General features: G+C 42.6%; 2 protein-coding genes across 2 annotated transcripts; one reads left to right on the forward strand and one right to left on the reverse strand.

Moving 5' to 3' along the window:
- The first annotated feature begins 3,636 nt into the window (after positions 1-3,636).
- LOC126564772 (putative E3 ubiquitin-protein ligase UBR7) lies at positions 3,637-4,964 on the forward strand. The gene is made up of 2 exons (XM_050221878.1): positions 3,637-3,768; positions 3,855-4,964. Exons 1-2 carry the CDS (start codon positions 3,637-3,639, stop codon positions 4,962-4,964), a joined length of 1,242 nt encoding a protein of 413 aa, XP_050077835.1.
- Positions 4,965-6,353: 1,389 nt separating this feature from the next.
- Positions 6,354-19,261, reverse strand: LOC126564299 (ETV5-related protein Ets96B). The gene is made up of 5 exons (XM_050221301.1): positions 19,208-19,261; positions 14,430-15,009; positions 14,123-14,350; positions 10,952-11,095; positions 6,354-7,342 (listed from the first exon to the last, which is right to left on the reverse strand). Exons 1-5 carry the CDS (start codon positions 19,259-19,261, stop codon positions 6,354-6,356), a joined length of 1,995 nt encoding a protein of 664 aa, XP_050077258.1.
- Between the last annotated feature and the right edge of the window lie 4,411 nt (positions 19,262-23,672).

Genomic DNA, 23,672 nt, shown 5'->3' on the forward strand with positions numbered 1-23,672 from the left:
TTTCAAAACCGACAAATCGACAGGCCTCTAATAATCGCACCACGGCTGTGATGGTGGAGATGGCGACTTGCTTGTCTGCCTGTACAAATGAATGAAGGAAAAGTTATTCGTGAAATATAATTGCATTGTGTGTGCGCGGTCATAAATTGCGGCCTGTGCAGGGACGTTACGCAATTTGGAAACGTATTACTCTCTAACGTGTTTTGCGGCGTATGCGGTGTGTGTTGGTAATCAACTTCTTTTTCGGTCTTCGGTCCACGAGGAGCGATTCAGATGTTTTCCGCCGAAACAGCGTCCGGTCCTGACAATACCGGAAGCAACGGAACGGCGAATGCTGGTGGTGAGGGATTATTAATTCCGTTCGTGTGGTCGTGCGTGATTTCTTTCCTTTCTTTCTACAGCAGCAGTAACAGCGTGTGGCCAGCCAACACAACCACTTTCGCGAGACACCGTAACCAGCCCGGTAATGTGCATGCGTGTGGTTGCGGGTGCTACTTCCATCTCTTTTTGCGCGATTCGCGGTACGGTTGGACGAATTGGTCACAAGCAGTGGTGGGAACTCCGGAAAGGATTCATGAATCCACTCCGACTTTGACGTATAAAAACCGGATTCAACTCCGGTAAACATCCGGAGCAATCTTGAGTGGAATTCGGAGTTAGACGGAGTAATCTCCGATATTATTTCCGATCTCCGTCTACTGGAAATTTAACATGATGTTAATAGGTCTGGTGTTACTTCGGAGAAAACTCCGGAATGCTTCGTAATCGGATTAATCGGACGAACTCCGGGAAAAATAAGGATTTATCCATCACTGGTCACAACATAGCAGGGTGCAGCAGCAATTCGCCGACGACACTGTTGGACATATGAATATTTTGTTCAATTCACGGTACATTGATTCCGGCAGTGAAAATATTGTACACACATCATGCTGCTGCACATCATCTAAGTGGGCTGTTGTCGGAAGGAGTTTGTAACACCGCACGCAATGTTTTGAAACCTTCGCTAGTCTGGTGGTGCTGCTTATTATCGCCCGGTGTATCATTTTTTTGCGATTGTTTTTGTGCGTTTATTTGCACTTCGGCGAACAGCGTCGGGGTCTGAGTCACGGATGTGAGTGAGAGATAAAAATTAATTTCATCACATTTGTTGAACATTTCGTCATTTTCCATGCCGGACTCGCTCTATCTTGGGCTCTAAAATCGCAAGAGATTTTGGTCAACCATTATTTGCTTCCTTTGACTTAGCTTATTTGACTGATGGAGTCGCGGTCCGGATAGGATTCGATACTCAGTCCTGGCTCATGAATACTGGCACATCTACCTCCTCCACCACCATCCAGGTTAATTACGATTTTCCATGACAACCAAGATACGGGTATCCGATTTTCCTATGTGTATGTCTGCTGTCGGCGTGTGTCTGCTTGTGTTCCGACGTTGCTAAGGATCCGCGTTTCGTTCGCTTTGAAATCAGATTGATTTTTTCTTCTGTATGGTTCACCTTAAATCAAGGAAAAAAGCTCTACAGTGCAAAGGTGTGGAAAAGCAAGGTATTGATTTTTCCGTTCAACTGTCCCTCAGAAAACTACGGTTGTGGCTGTTGGGAGGAAAATCAATATTCTATTGTGTGTCAAAACACTTCCAAACACACAGCCACACTTCGATGAAAGCACCATAAAGCAACTGTGTGTTTACGAGCAAACAATCCACACCAATACCATCCGATACCCTCGTGGGTCGTCGCGTGTGCCGAGTGGTGCGAGCTGGGAGCGGCGGGTGTTGTGTTTCGCCCCGTTTTTTTTGTTGTTCGCTATTTTCGAAGTGGAAGTTTTCTTTCTATTTTTTGCACGACCGCGCTTCTGCTGCCGCTGATGATTTTTCGCCATTTTGACGGAGGCTGGCGCTGTGTGCGCTATTGGGAGAACAATCACAGCAACCTTTGGGCTGCAGCTGTACAATCGGAAGATCTGTTTTACGTACATACACACACGCGCACACATCACGATTTGCCTCCGTGTTTCGACAACAATGAGTCAGTGAAAAACTGCACCGCTCTCCATTGGCATTGCGCATGAAATGATACAGGCGCGGATCACACAGAAGTGGGCCAGGCCCGGACTAACGAACAGGGGGCATTTATGGCCCTTCAAAAACACACACACACACGCACACTTGTATAACTCGTGGGACAGATTGGTGCAGATAACGACGAAATGCAACCAATCGTCACTTTCATACTGTGTTGGACTCTCTGGTTCGCTACTGCTCACAGGTATCGTTTTCCGTACCAGCAGCTGCTTGGATGACGTTTCTTTACGGAATTTGACGTGCTGCGCGCACCACACTGCCGAGAGTCGTAAAACGACAGGAATTGGTTCGTTTTTTCCATCTTTTTTTTTTTTGAAAAAAAAAACTTGTATCCACCAGGCTGCTTGCCCATCTAATCTCTACACGGGGATGATGGATTAAACCGATCCACTGATTCCTCCTCTTCCTCCCATTAACACACTAGTACCACCCGTAGCACCACATCAATTCTAAAACCAAGTAAAAAAAAAAAAGAGTGCAGTCCTCTCTAATCCAACACTCTCTTGCTCCCCAACCGCTGCCTTTGTGTTCCATCAACGCAGAAAGGGGCGATAAAATTAGATCCTGCTTAGAAATGCTCAAACACAAGCACACACACAGCCGCAGGGCGGGTGCACACACACTCGTCGGGAAATTATGCAAGCTTTTCACACCGTTTTGTGTGTGGCTTTTCTTTTCCTATTCCACGGCACGAGAAAACATCACAACATTACCTTTCCCTTTTACCCTTGGGTATGTGTGTGGGGGGCTTTATTGTCCCCACAGTATTTTGCACCTTTGTTGCAGCTTCTTCTCCAGCGCACAATTTTGTGACGAGATGGACGACGGTTTTAATGGGAGACGCAGCGCGGACACAGCGAATTGGACGAACCGTTTGCTAGCGCGTTTCAGTGTGAATTGGAAGGTTAGGAAAAAAAGATTCCGATTCCGCGATGTGTGCCTCCCACTTCGGAAGAAAAAGGAATTATGAAGCATTTTCTACGGGACTGACTGGGGGGACGTTTATAGGGACGGTTTGAAAACTACGCACAAGGTTGGTACGTGCTGTCGATGAAAAAAATAAATTAATATTAGATTTTTCTAAATTGTTTTTGAGGTGAAATGCAACACTAAAATTTGTAAAACTAAAATTCAGCATAATTTCCATTTTTTCATAAAAAAATTGCATCTTTTGCTTGTATTGCGGATGGCTGAACAAATCTTTTCCTAGAAAATCTATCAATCTTGCTCTTTTGAAAGAAATGGTCGTTCGATTCGGAGCAAAGCTGATAGCTGTCAAAGGCCGATTGCTTGGCGCTTGTTGTTCACAGTTTTCGCGGAAAGCTTGTTCGGAAAAGTGTTTTCAAATCATTTTGAACAGCGATATAACTGGAACAAGTATTCCAAAATTTTGTGTAACATTATTCTTGAGAGTATTCATTCCATTCCGTACCGATAAAAGGTATTAGTGGTTGGTTAGAGCTCAAAATGGAATCCTGCGACGTTGTAATGATCCTTTGTTTTAGTGTATTTCCATTTCCGCACAGAACTGCTGCAACAATTAAAAAAATGGAGCAACAGCAGGATCAGGATACGTCCTACGTCACTATGGCGGATATTTTACAGGAACAGGAAGAGCTGGAAGAAACATCCCGTGCAGTTCTCGGTGGGTCAGATGAGAAGAATTGCACCTATTCGAAGGTATGGCATACAGTGGCGTGATAATTTCCGATAGGAAACATAAAAAAGTCTCCTAACTTCCATTGCTTTGTGTTTTTCCTTCGCAGGGATATGTTGGCCGGCAAGCACTGTACGCTTGCCTGACCTGTGTTCCGGAAGCACGAGGCATTGAGTCGAAGCGTAGTGGCATCTGCTTGGCCTGTTCGCTGCAGTGCCACGATAATCATGAACTGTTGGAGCTGTACACGAAGCGAAACTTTCGTTGCGATTGCGGTGGCAAACGAATGCCGGATGTGAAATGCAAACTGGAACCAAGAAAGGAGGAAGAAAATAGTCGCAATTGTTATAATCAGAATTTTTCCGGACTGTACTGCGTCTGTCATCGGCCGTATCCGGATCCGGAAGATGATGTGAATGATGAAATGATCCAATGTGTTGTGTGCGAAGATTGGTACCACATGAGACATCTGGATGTGGATGAGCCGAAGAGCGGGAAAGATTATGCGGAAATGGTTTGCGGTGGGTGTATGGAGGCGAATCCGTTCCTGAAGAATTACGTCGGAAAGATCGAGGATACCAACAAAGCAACGTTGGATGATACGGTTCAGGTGGATGTGACTGGGTTGGATGAATCGAACGTGGGAGCCACAGAATCTGATCCGGATACGGTTGGTCCGAGCGACCCGAAGCAACGCCGATTGGACGATGATTCGAAGGTCCCCGTGGAAACGTCAGCAAAGGATAAACCGGACGTTACGTTGGACATTTGTACCATGCCACCGTTGGTGGAAGAGGGTGAGAAATCGTACAAGAAAGGTGCATCATTTTGGGTTGAAGGATGGCGTAAATCCCTATGCCAGTGTAAAGCATGCGGCGAGCTATACAAAAAGCATGGCGTTGAGTACTTACTTAACGAACAGGATACCGTTAAACATTACGAGGAAGTTGGAAAACAAAAGCACGGCACGGATGGATCGTCATACGAACGGGGCATGCAAATGTTGGGCCAATTGGATCGGGTTACGCAGGTCGATATGCTTACTGAGTACAATCGTATGACCACCCGATTACATGAGTTCCTCGAACAGTTCGTAACGAATCAGCAGGTGGTAACAACAGACGATATTAATAAGTTCTTTGTCAAATTAAACAAGGAGCGACGTGAGCGCGGTGAGCAGTCAGCTAGCAGTGGTCGGCCACCGTACTTTTGCCGTTAAGTATTATTTGTAAAAAAAAGTATGCAAAGAGTACATTTTCTAAACATTTCTCACATCTTATATGTATTATCTCACCAGTTACTATTATTCGTATTGGCCTGCGTTGGTCGACTATTAGAATAAAGTTCACTATTTGTACAAAAAAAAAAAACGGAGTTAGTTAACCCTTGAAGAAGAGCAACGTTGAAGAGCAATTGTTGAGGCAATAAAGCAAAGGACGCTGGACAAGATGCATCGGGATTTGTCTACATCTAGGTCTAGAAATGTTGGAACAGTAAAACATTACTCAGACGGCACGTTAGTATTTTTGAGGAATTCTGAAGTGAGACATGTAGAAGAACTTCCTTATAGTCGACTTATTCGTTTGGAGTGAGTCAGAAATGAAGATCGACATTGCTATGCCATCATAAAGTGCAACAGTATCCTGGTGAGAAAATCTGAGGAGCTGATAACTTTTTATGTCTGCATCTGCCATCAAAAACTCTGAGTAAACGGGCCAAACGATGAAGAAATATGTCCTGACTAAAATTATTATTCAGGTTGAAGTTGCTAATTATCATGATGAGCGTAATCTCAAATTATTGATTCGTAAAAGAGGCGATAACGGGGCCGGTCGTCTCATGGCAGGATTGGATCCTATACGTACCTTTCCCCTCGTAGTGAGGACTCGCTATCCAACCACGAGGTATCATAAGCCTAGAAATCCATTATATCATAAGGAGGTATCATAAGCCTAGAAATCCATTATATCATAAGGAGGTATCATAAGCCTAGAAATCCATTAAATGGCCATTGTGGCGTAGCATGACCTAACCATTTTAATAATGGAAGTTGAAAGGGCCATACATCCTTCCGCTAGAACCCTGAAATGGCCATTATCCCCCACTATCGCGAAGGTCAACGGTAGGCCCCCAATACCCGTTCTGCCTAGGGGTTGTGCCTTTTTTCGCGCCCTACCGTAAATTTTTCGCCTGCATGTTCCCAATGCATATGATGTGGTCTTTCGCTCGAACTTGGCCTCAACTCCATTTGGCGAAAGACATTTCTGAAGGAAATGGTCCAATATCTCTTAGAATCGTTATCAATTGATTTTAACAACTGTATTTACTAACCCTTTTAAGCCGGAATGATTGACTTGAGATATACCACCGTTTAAGCTGTTAAATACTCTTTATTGCTTTTCATTCAGTAAAACAAATCCATCGCCGATAAACTTCTCCCCCACCGGAACAGATGGTCACACAGATACAGGAAGCTTCTACATTGGGCCACTTCACGGAAGACTCGGAAAAGCAGACTTCTCCGGCCTTCCATCGTTTGAGCAAAGCCGTAGTATATAGATTGTTGGGCCTGGTCGAGCTTCTTTCCCATCTTGCTGTAACATCAGCTTCAGCCGCTTTGGTTGTACACCGCTGAGCTTCCGCTGAAGTAAGGATTTCGGTCCACGTCGTCCGTTACATCGCTACCCACGAGTTGTGGTCCACCGGGACCGGGGCCCGCATTGTGACAGTTCGGTGAAGAGGAGGACGTACCATTCGGACCACCGTGATGGCCACCGTGCGTACCACCTAGTGGTCCATCCATCCCGGACCCACCACCGCCGCACGATTGGCTAGTTTGAGCACTGGACGTCCCGTACGCCATGTTGAAGAGTGCTTCAGGATCGCAAACGAACTTGTACACGTACCGTTCGCCGGCCACCTTCTGCATGATGCCTTTCTCGTAGTAATAGCGAAGACTGCGCGAAAGCTTATCGTAATTCATGGCGGGTCGGTTCTTTTGAATGCCCCACCGGCGGGCAACCTCCTCCGGTTCGACCAGCTTAAACTCCATCCCACGACCGGTCCAAGCGATGCAACCAGCACTAGACGAGGGTTCATCGAGTAGTGCCACCAAGAATTGCCACAGTTGTAGTGATCCTCGCCGTTGATGAAGTGTTCCGTTGGAGCCATTTTGCTGTAGAGTGCCGAGTGGAGAAGGATTCGTAGTTGTGGTGATGCTGGCAATGGATGCGGATGTTCCACCAGGCCCGGTACAGTAATCGGTCTCGCTCGATGTAACGATGTCCGCTGGTTGACGATACGGATAGCCTCCTCCAACGCTGGACTGATGGAGGAAGGGGTCGGTCGCGTGACTACCATCACCTTGCTGTACACCGTGCGTCCCGATGGCCGCGAGTGAATGTTGATGATGTTCGAGTGATGCGGCCGCTACTACCGCTGCCGATGCCAGATGGGATGTTGAGTCAGGGAAGATGGAGTGTTGCGGTACGAGCTGCGGTGGTGAAGATTGCTGAGCGGTCTGTAGCTTGAGCGAGGTGTACAGTGGGTCAGAAAACATGCGCTCCGAGTAGGAATGCCAGGCAGCGGCCGCCGATACTGTAACGAAAATGGGAAGCATAAGAAGCACCAGATTTAATGGACGAATCCGTTGTGAAATGGTTGAACGACGGCTAAAAGGTAGTTGGCCCATGCATATTTAATGTCGCTAATAGAGTGTTCCCAGTTCCCTCGAGCGATGGTGGGCTCTTCGGGCGTGTATCTTAAACCCAGTTGTACCAGCTGCCTTACACTACTCGGGACTTGGGCTGTGTGGGGTAATCGGATTTTCGGCACTGCACAGGTAAAGGTGCACCCTTGGAACGGGCAAACATTCCGTCGGGATTTCGTTGCGAAAGCTGCCATTGTTTTCGTGTGCTCATGCAATTTTAATACATTGCCAGAGTTTTAGCGTAATAGCAAAAATCAGCATCAAGTCGTGATTCTTTTTCGCTCCAAATTCGAATGCACAGAGTACGGATGCTTTAGAGCCAGCGAGGGACCCCCAAAACAGCGGCATGAAGAAGCAGGAGCACTGACTTCAATTAGAAGCTTCATTTCATTTATATCAATTATTTAGACAAACAATTAGCTGCTCGTTTTGTGGCGATTCATCCCTCTCCCTGGAAGCCAAATTCCCCCGAATTCCCCTCAACAGTTCTTTCTAGCGTGGCCATTAACGTGGCTTACATCCTTTATTTTGTAGCCCCGGTGAGGAGGGTTGGTGGACCTTGTTGCAAATTTAATCTCACCATTGTTTTCGCTCGCTTCTACCTCATCACGCACCGTAACCCCTTTTTTGGGCCACCAAAGGTGTGTTCCCTCGGGAAGTTGGTGAAGGTTGTTAGTTCATTGTTGGCCAGGGGCGTCAGTACACCGATGGGCACGATTAAATGTGTTTGTTGCGTAAACAAGTGGCTCATAAGCGATAGCTGATGACTGGTACTGGCATGTTGTCCAGAAGGATTTAATCGAAGCAGGGCATTTAGGGAGGACACCAGCCAATGATCGTAAGCGTCCAAAGCATGGGTAGAGCTATTTTATACTTCACTCAATTTTTCTACGGGGAAAGGGTTTTTTCGTCCCGAAAGGATAAACGATACCTTCTGGACGAACTCTGGAAGGCATTCGACCGTCGTTGAGTTGTTGCGAGGGTGCTAATGCTAATGAAATGTATGGCCAAGCGTACGGGCACCCTACCGCTTCGAGGGTTTCGCGTGTGGTGCGATTGTGCATGGTGGTGAGAAAATCGGGAACACCGTGGCAAACAACGAGGAAAGGTTTAATGTAAAATTATGAATAATAAATTGAACGTAATGCTGATACTTTCCAGTCAAGTAAACTTGGTCGTTTTCCCACTGGTAGGATACATAAACAGTTTTTACATAAAAAATACAAGCTATTTTGATAAATGAAGACAATGGAACTGAAAGTAATAAAATTATTATATTATAACAAGAATCATGTTTCCCCTCAGCTCATAGTACATCATTTTTCAACTGGTCCCACCAAATGTTGGCCATAATCTTATTGTCCACATAGATTTCGTCAATGATTTGGCGATGCTTTTTGACCATTTTATCCGATTTTCAAACTAATATGAAAAAAGTATAAAAGAGGTACCCAAAATTGTAATTTTTTGTTGAAATAAAAGTTGATGAATAGTCTTATTTTACGGCTTTCTTTGTTTTTTGGTCATATTTGTATCAGAATGGCAAAAGGAATGATACAATGATAGGAACGTTTTCCCAAAATGTTAAACTAAGCTTTAAAAAGTAAGTCGATACGATGGAAATTGACTTGGAATTGACTAAAAAAAACATGACCATGGAGGTTTTACTGCTTCCTAGTCTTGTCCAGGAGTCTGAGCTCAACTGAATTAATTCAAGTTCTCCCAGTTGTTAGTCTACAATAGAAAATTCAAAGATCATGTTTGAACCAGCTACAAGAATCATTTGTTTTTGATTGAAAGTTAGTACCGACAACAAACGAGCAAGGGTGCACGTGGCAGCCATCGGATCATGCAACTTCGCCAGAGGAAACGTCTCCATTTAAAACACTTCTCGCGATGGATAAAGTTGGAATTGTATTTGATGTCCTTTTGCAGTCCTATTCTTGGAAATGCGACCTGCACGATGAACGTTTCGAACAAGGACTCTTAACTGAAGTATTTCCTACACTAGGTGGTCCTTAGTTGGACTAGTTGAGGGATGAACTTTTTCCTAGACCCAGCTCATTTCGAAAGAAAAATGCTTAGAAGGAATTTTGGCTCTTCAAGTACCCACATATCAACTAACAAGAAGTAGACTGAGGGAATTTCCACCATTCAACTGGGCAAAGGTCCACCGGGAAGGTCAGAATAAACGATTGGCTGATGAAAACACTCTACCACTCTTATTGAAAACAATCCGGGGGTTTTGAATATAAAGCGATCTCACTTTAGTCCCTTCAAAAATACAAAAAAAAATTGATTGAACTTTACTGCCGCCTCTGGCATGGCTAATCCGTCGATACTCTTAAGCACTCTATTCTTTACACAAAAAAAAGAACTCCAATACATCATCGATGCATAGGAAATTTTAAAAGAATACCTCATAGCCGCAAATATGCAAATATGATTTGTTGCCTTTCAATAACCTCCCAATCATGGAAAGTCAATTAGATTAATCAGACACCCGCAAACGATGGAGTCCGCACTGAAGAGCTGCTTTCTTTAGCCCACGATTAGAGTGCCAGTGAATCTCAATAGAAAAAATTAAATTTTCCTTATGGCGGGTATAGTGCGGCAAACAAATACAACGGACGCGCGTGAAAAAATACCCGCGAACGGTAACACAGGATGACACGATCAGCAATGAATATTAATTCACAATTTCTTGCACACACCCGTGCGGCAGTGGTGGCTCATACCGTTCCCGGGGTGGTGGAAAATTGGAAAAGGGAAAATAAAAATTACCATTTGCTCGCGGACGGATTTCGCGGATAAGAACATGCGAATACGCGCACTACGCTAAAAGGCGACGAAAACGAAATCCAATTTGGTTCGAATAGGAAAAGTGTTGATGTGTGTTTGCGCTTGTAAAACGAATCCTGAATGAACCATTAACACAGCCCACTCACACCTTCACCGAGATCATCGTGCAGATGTGTAAGAAGGTTTTTATAAAACATTTTTCCACCCATTTGCTGTGTTGGTGTTCCAGGTGGATTAAGGAAGATGTCACACTCATGTGCCGCATATTTGTCACGCGTCATGCGGTTCCAGGGTGTGTTTTGTACCGCGCCAAAGTCAAGTGCCATTCAAGTGGTTTATTTGTGAAATTTCATCCGTCCCTTCGGGTGGTGGTAGGTTTCACCCTCCTAAGAACAAGTTCCCCTACATTTCCCATCTTGTGCGCCGTGCTTCCGTCGGTGAGAATTTTAGTGCAAATTAAATTATGTGGCAATTTTGATTCACGATTATTCATCTGTTGATTGTCGCGCACTTTTCGCTTGCCCTCACCCGAGTTCTCTTTTGAAGAAGGAAGAAAACAGCACTGTGGGAAAAAAATGGGAACTTTCCGCGGGAAAAGTAAACCGGGGAAGCGAGCAATTCGGCTGTCAATTTTGGTTACATTTCCGTTTTCCTTCTGGCCGTGGGTTTTTAAGGAAGATGTTCTCTCTACTTACCATCGTTCGGTTCGCGCTTGACTAGCTGGGGAGGTGTGGACAGACGGTAGCAATAAGCGGCAGCAGCAGCGGCCGGATGTGCCGTCGCAGGAGTAGTCGCGAAATCGAAAAATGCCGACCGTTCGTTGCGTATTCCCTTTGTCCCTGTGACAGGAAAAAAAAAAAACGGCAAAGAAAGACTGATGACCAAAGGTATAATATGTGTGAGTGAGTGTAGAAGATGCAGAAAAGAATGTAAAAAAGCATAAGAAAAACCGTTCGTATCAGGTGATAAAATAGATAAGATCTTTACTTGAAGCTGACAGTAAACCCGTAAAGAGAAAGCCTGCAAAAAAAGGAGCCAACCCCGCAACAACACAGGACAAGCGATTGGTGATGCGAGATTGTACTTCCGGTTCCATTTTTAAGAAGGCGGTTTTGTGTGTTGTCCCACGAGCTCTATTCTGTTGTCGCCGTTGTGCGAAACAAGGAGAGCTGAGCGTAAAAAAGGACATTGTGCTCTGGATGGTGGCAAGGCAGGTGAAAGATGACACACTTACACTACAGCGCACATACATGCGCTTTCTTGTCGGCAACAAGCGCAAGGAACCGCCCGCTGTGCCCAAATATTAAAGTTCTTTGTGTAATTTATTCTTTGATTATCTTGGCATGACGGGCAAAGCAAGTTGCCTCGCCGAAAACAAACAGGACGCACGACAGATTCGATGGAAAACGTTGGTAAGTTTTCTTTTTCATCTTTCATCATCCAAAACCAAACGGCAGAAGCTCGCGGTCGGCGATGGGAACGGAACCAGTTTTTGCGTCATCTTGCAAAACTGTCGGTGATCGTCTGCCGGTGAAAGGTCGTTCGCGTGCAGATCGGTTTAATGTGGGAAATACAAAAATACGAAGCGCATTGTTGTGTCATGCAGCGAGAAGAGATGTGAAGGAAAGAAATGATTTTTAAATTCAAATAAACGAATATTCGTGGTTTTAGAAGAGATGTAACACTACACATGAGGACTGTTTCGTTGGCAGCAAAGCAAGATTGTAAAAAAGACATAGCTTTGTTGTACAAATTGCAGCAATTTAGGCGGTTCGTCATCCAGGATGTTTATGCGCCTAAAGCTCTCTTTCAGGTAATTTTTCTATTCGTTCTCCCTTTTTACCTTCCTCTCTTAAGAATAAGAGACATATTAGGCTATTCCAACTCAACAATTACTAAGACGGCTTCAGCTGCTTATCGTTATTGTTTACATAAAGGAACAATCCGAATAGGATCTGATTACTAATCTGTCATATTTGTTGTCATCAGACCTTTTGTATAGAAATTGGTGGACCAGATTTAGGACCAGATTTCATCACATTTATGTATGTAGTTTTATGTTATGTAGAATGTTTTGGTGGAAGATTTTGAACCCCAATTTTGTTAAAGATGTGCTTGATTTCATTACTCTTTATTTCTTTATCTCTTCTTCCTTCTGCGTATCATAATTATAATAAGGACATGCAACTCGTTCTTAATGCCATAGTAGACTTCTGTTTAGGAATCAAACCAGTTCTGGGAACGGAGGAATGATTCAGATGATGCTTGGTTGTGACGTATAAATATTGAATCCTTTACCACTAACGCATTAAAAACAGCGATAAAATTTTCAAATTTTCATCCAATTGTGCTGTCTGTCACCTGGTGGTCGGTCTGTCGGTCGCCAAATATATACTGTCAAAATTGAAGAGCTTCATCAGTTTATTTACGGTAGCTATGGCGAGAACATTGAACGAACTTTGTGCTATAGTTTGTTCGTAACGCCTGCTCTATCTGGGCCTAAAAAAAGTCGGTCATTCAATTCACTTCATTCACTTCATGTTGGCCGGATACGTTCGGATAAATATCTAAAAAATGCTGGCACACCTAGAAAAAGGAGAATCTACCGAATAGAAGCTAAATTCAATAGAAACTGATGTTCACGTTCAGTGAAAAGGATGTCACGTTACGTCTTCTGTTCTTCAGAACTGGCAGTAGCCTGTGAGATCCATAGTACAAGGAGCCTCTCAAAACTTGCAATTAAACCTGCATTAAAAAGTAACACAAAGACGGCGAAGTGACGTGAGGCGAAATGAGTCATTTGCCCGAAGCGAACGCTAGCAAAGGGAATGAAAAAATGAAGCAGCAATTCGCTGCTCCTGAAAGAATGCAATGATTTAATTTATGATTATTATTTACAAACTTTGGAATGGATTGGTAACATACTCTAAGCTTTGTGTGGTATGGCAAATGTTTATTTTTCTCAATACAACTCATGCGTACATGAAGCACGTCTTGAACTTAGCAAAATTACCAATACAGACCACTTTAAATAAAACGTTGCAAATGCTGAAGTAACGTTTGGTACATTCATTCTCGTGTGAAATAATTCCATAAATTTGTTAACTGGAGCAAATTCATGCCAAAATAATCGAAAATTTCACTTAAAGCCTACATATCAAACCCCTTTTCCAACACCTCAACCGAACACCCAGTTCCAGAAAAATCGCCCAGTTCCCAGCGCACAAATAGTCTACGAACCTCAAACAATCCGTCCAGAAGTTGGTTCGATCCTTTATCAATAAACCGATTTGTTTATAGTTAAGTTTAAAACAACTCAACAAACCGTAAGCATATGCGCATTGGCCTGATGATAGTTGGATGATTTAATATGTCCATAGCCTTCGGGGGGCAGCCGTACCGTACCGTACGCACACCACTCAGCCCAATGGCTTTGTTTGACTGTGCTGTACTGTTAATTGAATTTGTTTTCGTATAAAATATGAAACACGTGGGCACCCGTTGCAGAGAGAGGGAGAGAGCGGGTACGCTCGGGATGCTCATCATCCGCGGCGCGTCAATGCGTTCGGACGAAAAGGGATGCAACTATTTGCGTTACACAGCGTCCAGGGCTTCAGCTCAGGACTACCGCTCAACCCGGCGGGCATCATCACATCGTGTCTACGCACTCGAGCTAAAAGTGTCAATATTTGAGCGCTGTTCAAAACTCAAAAAAGCCAACGGACGTTACACAGAATCCGACGAGGAGTATAAGGTAAATAATTTGCTCTAAAGTGGAGCAAAATTATTAACTTTTTCGGGATTTGCCTGGGAGTGGTACGGGGAAGGACGTAGGGGACTTGCCGAGGGAGGAGGATGCCACTTACCGTGTTCGTGGCGCAAGCTGTAACTATCACAACTGTCTTGTATGAAGGTACCGGCGGCTGCTGCCGCTGGCGTCCAGGGAAGATGGCCAGTAATGGTGGCCGGTGGTGATGTCGTCAGGTCCCGTGGATGTGGCCCATGATGGTGCGGATGGTGGTGATGGTGGTGATGGTGATGATGGTGCGAATTGAGCCGATACCCGGAACTGATCCGATAGTCCGGATAAAAATCTACGAAATCATTATTTTCGATGAGTTCCAAAGAATATTAAATTAACCATTTTGGAGTGTTTCAAGACACAAGTCTTACCATTTGTGAGGGCCGTAGATGAAGAGTTGCTCGTGTGAAATGGATGCGTCACATGAGTTAGCGACGAGTTCGTAAGTGATCCCGCTGGTTCCGGTGAGGATGAGATGGGTGCCTGGTTGCTACTACTGCTACTACCATTGCGCTGATGTTGCTTGCCATTGTGTGACAGTGAAGATGTGGACCCATTCGAAACAACACTATTACTACCGGTAGTAGAGCCTCCGTCACTAGTCGCTGCCACCGTAGAGGAGCCACGATTGTCCAGATGCTGTTGCTGCGAATGGATGTGATGTTGCTGCTGATCGAGCTGATGTTGCTGGTGCAGATGATGCTGATGAAGAAGATAATTGGCGGCCACGGAAGAAGCGACCGGAGAGGACAGCGAGGTGGACAGGAAATCGTTCGTGTGCTGTGATTCTCCGACGGTGGCCGTACCGACGACGAGGGTTGTACTGGCGCTCGTTCGATTGTCACCCCCGCTGACAGAGAGAATCAGTGCGGCCGCTGTCGAGGTTGAGGCCACGCCACCCACCCTGGTCGGGGTGGATGAGGAGGACGCACCGGTGGTATCGAGCTCCTGCTGTGAGCGTAATGTAGTCCCAAGCGTAGAGACCGGGAACGGGGGAAAAAGGGAAGGCCACAAAGCAGCATATTTAGTCAAACAGTTCAATCAAGGTTATCATTTATCAAAATCTATTCAAGCCAGTCACCACCTGCAGTGGTGGACCTGTGGAACGGTGAAGTTTCCTTGCTGCCTGTTCCATCATTTGTAAGAAATTATGTCAAGTTTTTGTATCTTCGTCTTCAGTAAGTCACTGCGGCATAATGATTATAATATCGTTTGTTTATCGCAGGTCGTGTCTTTGGGTGGTAAAATCGCGATACAGGCTTGTCGCTAGGAAGGCTCCGTGCTTATTACTTTTTCCATCGACTTGAAAACGCACCACGGGAAAGGGATTCTTTGCCCGTCTTATGTCGCAAACCACCGCAGGCGGTCCAGAGCAAGACCTGCCACTACCCGTAACGCATCAAAAACATTAAACGATGAGCTTGTCTAATAGGCTAGCAGCGGACCGAAATTCGCGGACATGAACAAACCTGCAAGCGGCAACATTACGTTAATCAAATATTTGTCCAATGACATTGCACAGTTCAATTGTGTTAATCGATCTATTAGACTTGCTGCCGTGCCGTCCGGACCGTTCGGCCGTTCGGTCCACGACGATGGTGACAGGTCGGACTAACCACAAAACCTTAACCCCCACAAGGAACGCTGGTTCATGCAACGTTGATTGTGTGATGGGGACACATCGGAGTCACTGCTTTAACACTAGCTAAAACCGTCGGGAAAACGCTTGAGGGGAGTTTGGATGAAAATTCCCTCTTTCCTGGATCGGTAAACAATGACGTTGTCACAGTTTGTTGTTTAGCGACACAAAACCCTGACATTTTCCCATCGGTACCGGGGTGATGGTGAACCGAGCATGTAACATACACCTTAAGACAATTGTCACCTCGAATGGTGCTAACAATTGGCCAGTGGGGAGGCGTGTTTGTTGTCCCTTGGTGACAAACACATCGCCACTCGTGTTGATGGTCAGACACACGGACTCATTAGGTAATTGGCTTCTTTATTGTAAACTGTCACCTGATGGAGACGCCTGGTGTGTGTGTGTGGGTGCCTGGTGCACATGCACGTGGTGAAGGTGTTTTGTGCTTCCCTGAGGACATCACACACACACATTTTCCAAGGAAGAAGGTAAGAAATGTGGCAAGCCGGCCAGGAAAAGAAATCAGTGAAAAACAGTGGCAAAATGGAAATGGAGGGAATTTCCTGTGTGCCCGCGCATTCGCGAGATTGTGATATCCGCCGCGAGATTGTTTTTGTTTCCGGATCAACCTCTTCTCGGATGTTGGTTGGAAAAATGCGACGGAGCAGATGTACCCCGTTTTATTTTTCTTTTTACAATCATCGGCCGTGTTGAAGAAGGTGTTTCTTTATCCTTTCGAGCTGTGTGTTGAGGTGTTAAAAAAAAAAACGGCGGGTAAACGCGAGATGTATTTCTTGAGGGAAATGCAATTAGTTTTAGTGACAGGAATAGTTGCTGCAAACTAGGTAGGATTGCTAGTGCTCAAGGATATTACTTTTAGTTGTGGGAGTTAAGTTTTCAGCTCCTGATATTTTATCCATCGTACTGATAACGTTTATGATCAATTTAGGAACAGCAATCGAAACGATTAGTTGAAAACGTTTTGAAGATGAATCAAATTTAAAGCATAAATTGAATTAAATGATTTTAGATTTGAATTTTTTCAGTTGTTTTTCTCCTGTAGATTAGATATAAATACATTTTACTTTTTTTTATTAATGGATGTTAATAATGATTAAGAACAATGAAAACATGCTATGAAAATGTCAACAATTAAAATCTAAAAACAAAAAATCAACGAATGAAAAAGTCTTCTCTAATAACGTTTAATTAAAACACTCATCATGTTCAATTGTTACAGGTAAAAAGGCAAATATGTAGGCAAAAGCTATACAAAAAAATGCAAATATGTGTTGTGTCGTTGTGAAGTTTATTAAAACAGTTTTACCCTTCTAAAAATGTGTATGTGTTATTATTCAAAGCAATTGTTTGCTGAGTTATTTTGATGGTAATTGAAATAGTCATATATTCTCTATTATTTTTTTTACTATTATGGTAAATGTATATTAACTTTAATTTGTTTCTACTTTAGAAAATATATGTTCTTCTTAAAACACATTCCTTAGCTTGATATTGACTTTAAACAAATCAATTTAATCAAGTAACTAAAGAAACATATTAATCGAGTTCACTCGAGATAAGGAAAAGAATAAGAAGGAAATGAATTATCTTTATGTTTACATAATTTAAGTCATCACAAGCGGTGTTGACAATACGGGATAATGATTTATAAATAAAAAAATAATTAAATAATGAAACATATATGCGTGAGAGTTATTTACAATTAAATTCTGTGATTAAATACAAACCAAGCTCTTAATGGTTACGCATCCAAAAATAACATAATTTAAATATATTATTCTCCATCATGTTCGGTTGATAGAAGAAGTTTTTTTAAAGATAGTGTTATTTGATGTTTATTATTTAATTGAATAAAGTTCTTTAGTAGACGAAACAATTTTCGCTGCACTGTTATATTTGGCACCATTTCTTTGATTAAACAAAAATAAAATTATTTTCTGATAATACGGCGCAAGCCGTCATGCTTATAAAAAAAAAAGCCTTTTTCCATTTTTACAGCAGTACGTAAAACAATCACTGAGAAAAATAGAATAATGAAGCATGCATGTTCAATCAAACTAATTGTTCAAATAGTGTTATTTAATTTATTTTGTACCTTGAAATATATAAAAATTACAAAAAAGATTGCACAAAGACAGTAGAATAGGAAAAAATTGCCCATACCAAATGCGGAAACTTTAAGCTAAAAACTCAAATGATATGCATATTTTTTGGAAACTTTAGCGATCCCAACGTCAGCTGGAAAGCGAATAAGAAAACATGAAAGGAGGAAAAAACAAGAAGGTCCTGAAATGGGCAAGATCCATCTGCCATGGCTTTCTGTTTTGGTTTACATGTTTTAGATTACTCGATTGGAAAGAGCAAATAGCTTTTGCTAAAACCCCCGTCGCTTTTAGCTATTTGCTAAAACCCCCGTCGCTTTTAGCTATTTGCTAAAACAAAAATTAGGTCCACGATGACAATTAATTAATCAATTACTTTTAAAGAAGCAATCCTTGTAATTTATACTTTCATATAATTTGTTTTAAATTGATTCTAGACCAATTATTTACTGATAACATACACCAACTTTATATTAATAACTCAGATAGCTAATTAAAGTCTTGACAATATTTAACAATAACAATAACATGAATATTTGCACTTGTATAAAATACGTTTGTACAGTAGAAATTGTCAAAAGAAAGGCAAAATAGACGTATAAGTCGTATGCAAAATATTAAAGAAAGCTAAACTGAAAAATCTGTACAAAAACGTAACAAAATGTAACGTAAATAAAAATGTAAGTGAAATCTAAATAGTACAAGAATGTCCTCAACCCATCATCGTGGTAAGAGTTACTTATTCAACTTCAAAAAAACATTTAACTCCTACCGTGTAGAAAACAAACCACACTTTAAACATCCGTCTTGTGGCCTTCAAATACAAGAACGAGTAAAAGATGAAAATTAAAACCTCCGAAAAATCGACATTCAACCCGGAGGTCGATATCATTCAAAATGCGCCGTTCATCGACTTTCAACTGATCACACCGGAAGAATCCGGGAACTCTTGGATGCCGTACGTTGTGTGTGTGTGTCTCTACATGTATGTGCACAAAAAAAAAACAGGATGATGATGCCGTGGAGGACACAGTGATTGAGTCAATTGGTGGTTGGCAGGTCGGAAAATCGATAAATTTGCAACATTTTGTCTACTTGCTACTCTCTTTTGCAAGGTGTGTGTCATTTTGCTATTTTGGGTGCACTTTTTGGAATTCGTTTCATGAGTGAGTGTGTGTGTGTAAGTTTGATGGTGCCCGGGATATTGATAATCCCGAGCAAAAGCCACACACAGACACTTGCGATGTGTCACAGTCGTTGGAGGAGCAAAACTCCACCACTTCCGTTGGACTTTTGTACGAAAGTGAATTTAGGCTCTGGAGCATTTGGAATGGTTGTAAAGTTTAATGCGGCCTTAAAATGGTGATTTAAATGAGCAACTTACCAACCGGCCAAGCGACGACTGTATTGGACTAATACTTTGCGTTAGTGCGTTCATTTTCACCTTGAAGGAACGAAATCTAGCCTTAGTTTTCGTTATTCTTTGTCACACGTTTTGGAATCCATTTCACTGTAGCTTATTGAAAAGCTTTCAAGGAGATGTTACAATATTATAAAATCTTTTATTTAATCACATTCAAACACGCTTAAACTTTCGTTGTTGAAATGCATAATTTTTAACTATACAATTCAAATTTTTCTTTGGCAACAGCTTAACAACGCTTGAATAAATGCTTCACTCCACACTGTGCACAGTAGGCATAGCTAAGCATCCAACCACAACACATCATTTTCCGCAGCGCAAGATCTTCTATGCTTCAACACACACACTTTGCAAAACCACCAATCCACTCCGACGGCAAGCGATGAAATACTGCGAGCCGTTGGCATTGTAGCACCCAAGCGAACGCCATGCTTGGCTACAATCAGCAATCTGCAGGTTATGCAAATTTTCCTACCGAGCCCGGTTGTCCGATAAGGATAAAGTGCGCCTGCATCCCCACGCGTACTGTGGGTGTGCGAGCAGGTGAACCTGCTTTGTTGGTTGAGAATATCTCGCAGGAAAAGTAGGCGGTACCATCAGCAGCAGCGAGCTACACGCCATGGAATGATGAGAGTGAGCAAAAATGCTTGCGCAACCGTTTTCGGCATAAACGATTGGAAAGGTCCACCTACTTGTCTTCTCTGTTGCTGCTCTCGCTGCCAAGGGATACGCGGTTTGGGTCCTTGCACGTTGGAGAAGCTTTTCCTGCTTGCTAGATTTTTGTTCTTCAATCCTTCAGCGCTCTTTGATTGAGAGCTACGGCTTTAGGACTGTGGTGGATGGGATGGATGTGTGCTGGTTTGTTGTATTTTGAAACATTTTTACCCAAGCATCGTCCCTTCATTTGGTTTAAAGAGACACACAAACTGTTAATAATGTAAAGGAAAGACGTTAAGGTCGCGTGAAGAGTTTAATTCGCTACGATTTCTTCTACGAATAGCACACTTTGTTGAGCCGCGTTGAGCAACGCCTCGAAGTATGCAATGTGCATTACACAACTATGTAGTTAGCTCGTTTAAAATAAGTTTGTTGTGAATATTTTGTTTATTTTCTATATGTTTTGATAAACAGAGACCCTAGATAGTTCTCAGTATTATTAAACACGTTTTGTTGAGCAAATAACTTAAGAAATAAAATTCCGCACATACATTATTGCATTAAAAGCGGTGGCAAACGACCAAAGGGCACCGAGTATGGTACGGTGGCGATGGTCACAAAGCGAGAGTAAAGTATTTAAATAATTTAGCATTAAAAAGGCACACAAAATTCATTCCAATTTGATGCATAAAATATTAACGCATAAACCTGTGTGTTATTATTTTATTTACCTTTACCATGTAGCAGCGCTATGCGGGATGCCGTGTTAGGATGCCAACCGTCGTTTCATTATCCTACCTCGTTTCACTTACTCCAACGGCCTAGAGGTCAGTCTCATCATCGGACCAGACCACACGGAGCTGGCGTGTTGAGGTTTAGTGCCGAGAATGGAACGCATTGCTGGAGGGATTTGTTTTATTTGTTTTGCTTCATCCGTTTCCACAGTTTGAAAATGGTTTGGATGTATAAAATTTCTCGTCGTTTTTTTTTTTGCTGTACCATTCCACTCTACTAGTCCACTGCAACCCATCCCCAGTTGTACTTTTTGTTGCTAATTTTTATTACTATTATGTCACCCGTTTAGCGTGTGTGGGTGATAATTTTTATGTAATAATGGTTTTAAATGAGCTTCGATGAAATTAATCTCATACACTATGCAGCAGGTCAGCGGTTTAGGTCCAGGGCTCCATGTTGGTTAGTGAATAATTGAGGCCGGTGATCTAAATTTATGTCCTCGGGGCTGGGACACCATCAACGCCACCTGCGGGGTGCTACATGCGGCGCCGTTCATGGGTCAGTGGCGATTTTGTGTTATTGATCGATCGATTGAAAGCAGGCGGTTGGGCTTGACCGAGCGTTTGTGTGCCTGTGCGTAAAGGGGAATGGGAGCATAAGCCAGAAAATTAAATTTGGATGGCATGTGCGAAGTGGACGATTGTTTCATGGTCAACTGTGCCTTCCTCACTGAGTGTTAGTTTGGGGTTTGCATATTTTATGTGAAGATCAGAAGATTTTGCGACCTTGGTTTATAATATTTTATTTAAAATGATTAGTTCTCATGGAGCACACCCACCCCACCACACTAGGTGGGGTAGGCGTCAGGGGCGCCGATATTCACTCGGCAGGACCGGGGTTCAAATCCTATCCGGACCATCCCCCCGTAATGAGGGCTGACTATGCAACTACGTGGTATTGGCAGTCTAGTAAGCCAATTCGATGGTCGGAGTTACCTTAGAGGTCGTTAAGTCAAGAAGTATAAGAAGCTCCTAATGCTTATTGATGAATGATTATACAAACCTTAATTTTACCATTATTGTGGGGCGATGGAATGTTATTTAAAAATGCAAGTATGTAAATAAGATGAAGGAATAATTATTATTATTTCTTTTCCATTTTAATTGTATGTTATTTAAATCAAAAAACAAAAAAATCTTCTGTTAAATAAAATTCCAATATAACTTTAGCTAACTGTGTCATCAATTGTTCCAAACATTTTCTTCAGATTGGGAAGATCTAGCGTTATAACGTCGTACTGACACGACCAGGTAGCCAATCCGTTTTCTAAGAAACTGGGTCTTGGGCTATATTTCTCCTCGCAAGACTGCATTTGATCTCCGACAGGTTTGATTCAATTTTGGTTGGCTAACGTGCTCGCTGTCGTCCAACTACGTAGCGGTTCCTTCACTCCTTCCATCGGTTGCATCCTCCTTGGCCATAACTCGGGCCTTTAGAGGACTATCAGAATATTCTAAATCGCAGAAGTTTGTGGAGGACATAGTTGCGTCTCTTTTCCTCTGCTCTAGTTGTTGTTAGAAATATTCTACCTCCTCAAGTACGTCATTGTATTGTTTTTTTATAGATTTTTGAGCTTGATTAATTTATTAATGGACTGATTAATGACCCGAAACTTTGAAATTACACTTTCACCAACAGGTAGAACGCTTAGACTATGCATATTCTTAAGTATTAATGTTGCCGCAACTGCATTCTCTGGTTATTTGTTATTTGTAATTTCAGTTAGTTTAGCAACCATGACTATGATTGTTTATGTTAGGAATTATCTGTATTTTGATTAGATTGGAAGGATGAGTTACGGTTGGCAATGTGAGGATTATGGATTAGGATTTAGTAGAAGTAATTAACCCAACAAGGAGTGCATAGTGACTATCCGAAGACAGAGCTCTTTGAAGCTCGTTTTTTTGGTTCAACTATATAAAATTTTCTCCAATGCAATGGTTTTTATGGCAATTTTATGCTTACAAGACATTTGTAAAGCAGCTAGTAGTAAAGTTGTTGTTTTTTTATAAAAGTTGTGAGTACTCAAATAGAGATTGAAGTCGTCATAGTTATAAGTCTACACGTGTTGCTTTCATTGCAAGTAAAAAAAATCTAGAATTTATATTAACTTAAATTGTAATTAATTTCTTTACTCTTGAATAATGTTAAAAAACCTTTCAAAAAAACCGCAAGAAAATGATTGAAATGTTAAATCTAACATTTTATCTGCCAGTAAAGTATATTTATTCAATTTGATAGGTTTTTGCTGCGCACAATAACAAGCAACAGGTGGCATTGAATATTAAAAATTGATAAACAAAAAACCCCATAAATCCTTAACCCATTTACCAACAATGAAATTTCCACCCCTAACCAAACAAAAATCAAATTCTTCGCAATTGAATTGTTTATTCCAAGGAAGGAAGAATCCCTTCCTCGTATCTTCCTCACCTTAAGCCTTTTTTGCCATTCACCCACCTGTTTGCATGCCTCCTAACATAACCTCACAAATAGAAACCGCTCATTTGCCAATTTCCCGCGCAAACCGGTAACCGGCATCCGAACGACTGGAAGCAACAAAAGCACGTGTTTGGAATTTTCCCCTCCAGCGGAAGGATTCGCGCGCGCAAACTAACACCTGCTACTGCGCAGCCGTGCAACAGGATCGGGTTTTTTTCCCGCGTCGTGTCGTACCATCGTGGTCGTGGTCGTCCTCCTGATGGGTGATGATGAGGATGCTGGGGATGCTGTCCCGAAAAAGGGCACCCGGAAACACGACAGACACGACATGGGAAGCGAGAAACGTGGCGATATAGAGCATGGTACATAATTAATAAAACAAATAAAGAGCCTATGACGGGTGATGCAACACGCACACACACACACACATACGCCAATACGGTGCTGCAATCCGTGTGGACCAGGAAGATCCACTTCATCGACCACACACTATTGGAAAACTCATAAGCGGGAACGGGCAAAGGGATGGGAA

Source organism: Anopheles maculipalpis, chromosome 3RL, assembly GCF_943734695.1.
Source record: "Anopheles maculipalpis chromosome 3RL, idAnoMacuDA_375_x, whole genome shotgun sequence".
NCBI classification, from domain to species: domain Eukaryota; kingdom Metazoa; phylum Arthropoda; class Insecta; order Diptera; family Culicidae; genus Anopheles; species Anopheles maculipalpis.

What these genes read in the sequence shown, in the direction of transcription:
- LOC126564772 (XM_050221878.1), top strand. Translation starts at nt 3,637, where the DNA reads ATGGAGCAACAGCAGGATCAGGATACGTCCTACGTCACTATGGCGGAT. An exon ending in AGAATTGCACCTATTCGAAG is followed by an intron (nt 3,769 to 3,854) that starts GTATGGCATACA and finishes TTTCCTTCGCAG; the next exon opens with GGATATGTTGGCCGGCAAGC.
- LOC126564299 (XM_050221301.1), bottom strand. Translation starts at nt 19,261, where the DNA reads ATGAACGCACTAACGCAAAGTATTAGTCCAATACAGTCGTCGCTTGGC. An exon ending in CAGCTTGCGCCACGAACACG is followed by an intron (nt 11,096 to 14,122) that starts GTAAGTGGCATC and finishes TTCCTGTCACAG; the next exon opens with GGACAAAGGGAATACGCAAC. An exon ending in CAAGCGCGAACCGAACGATG is followed by an intron (nt 7,343 to 10,951) that starts GTAAGTAGAGAG and finishes TTTTCGTTACAG; the next exon opens with TATCGGCGGCCGCTGCCTGG.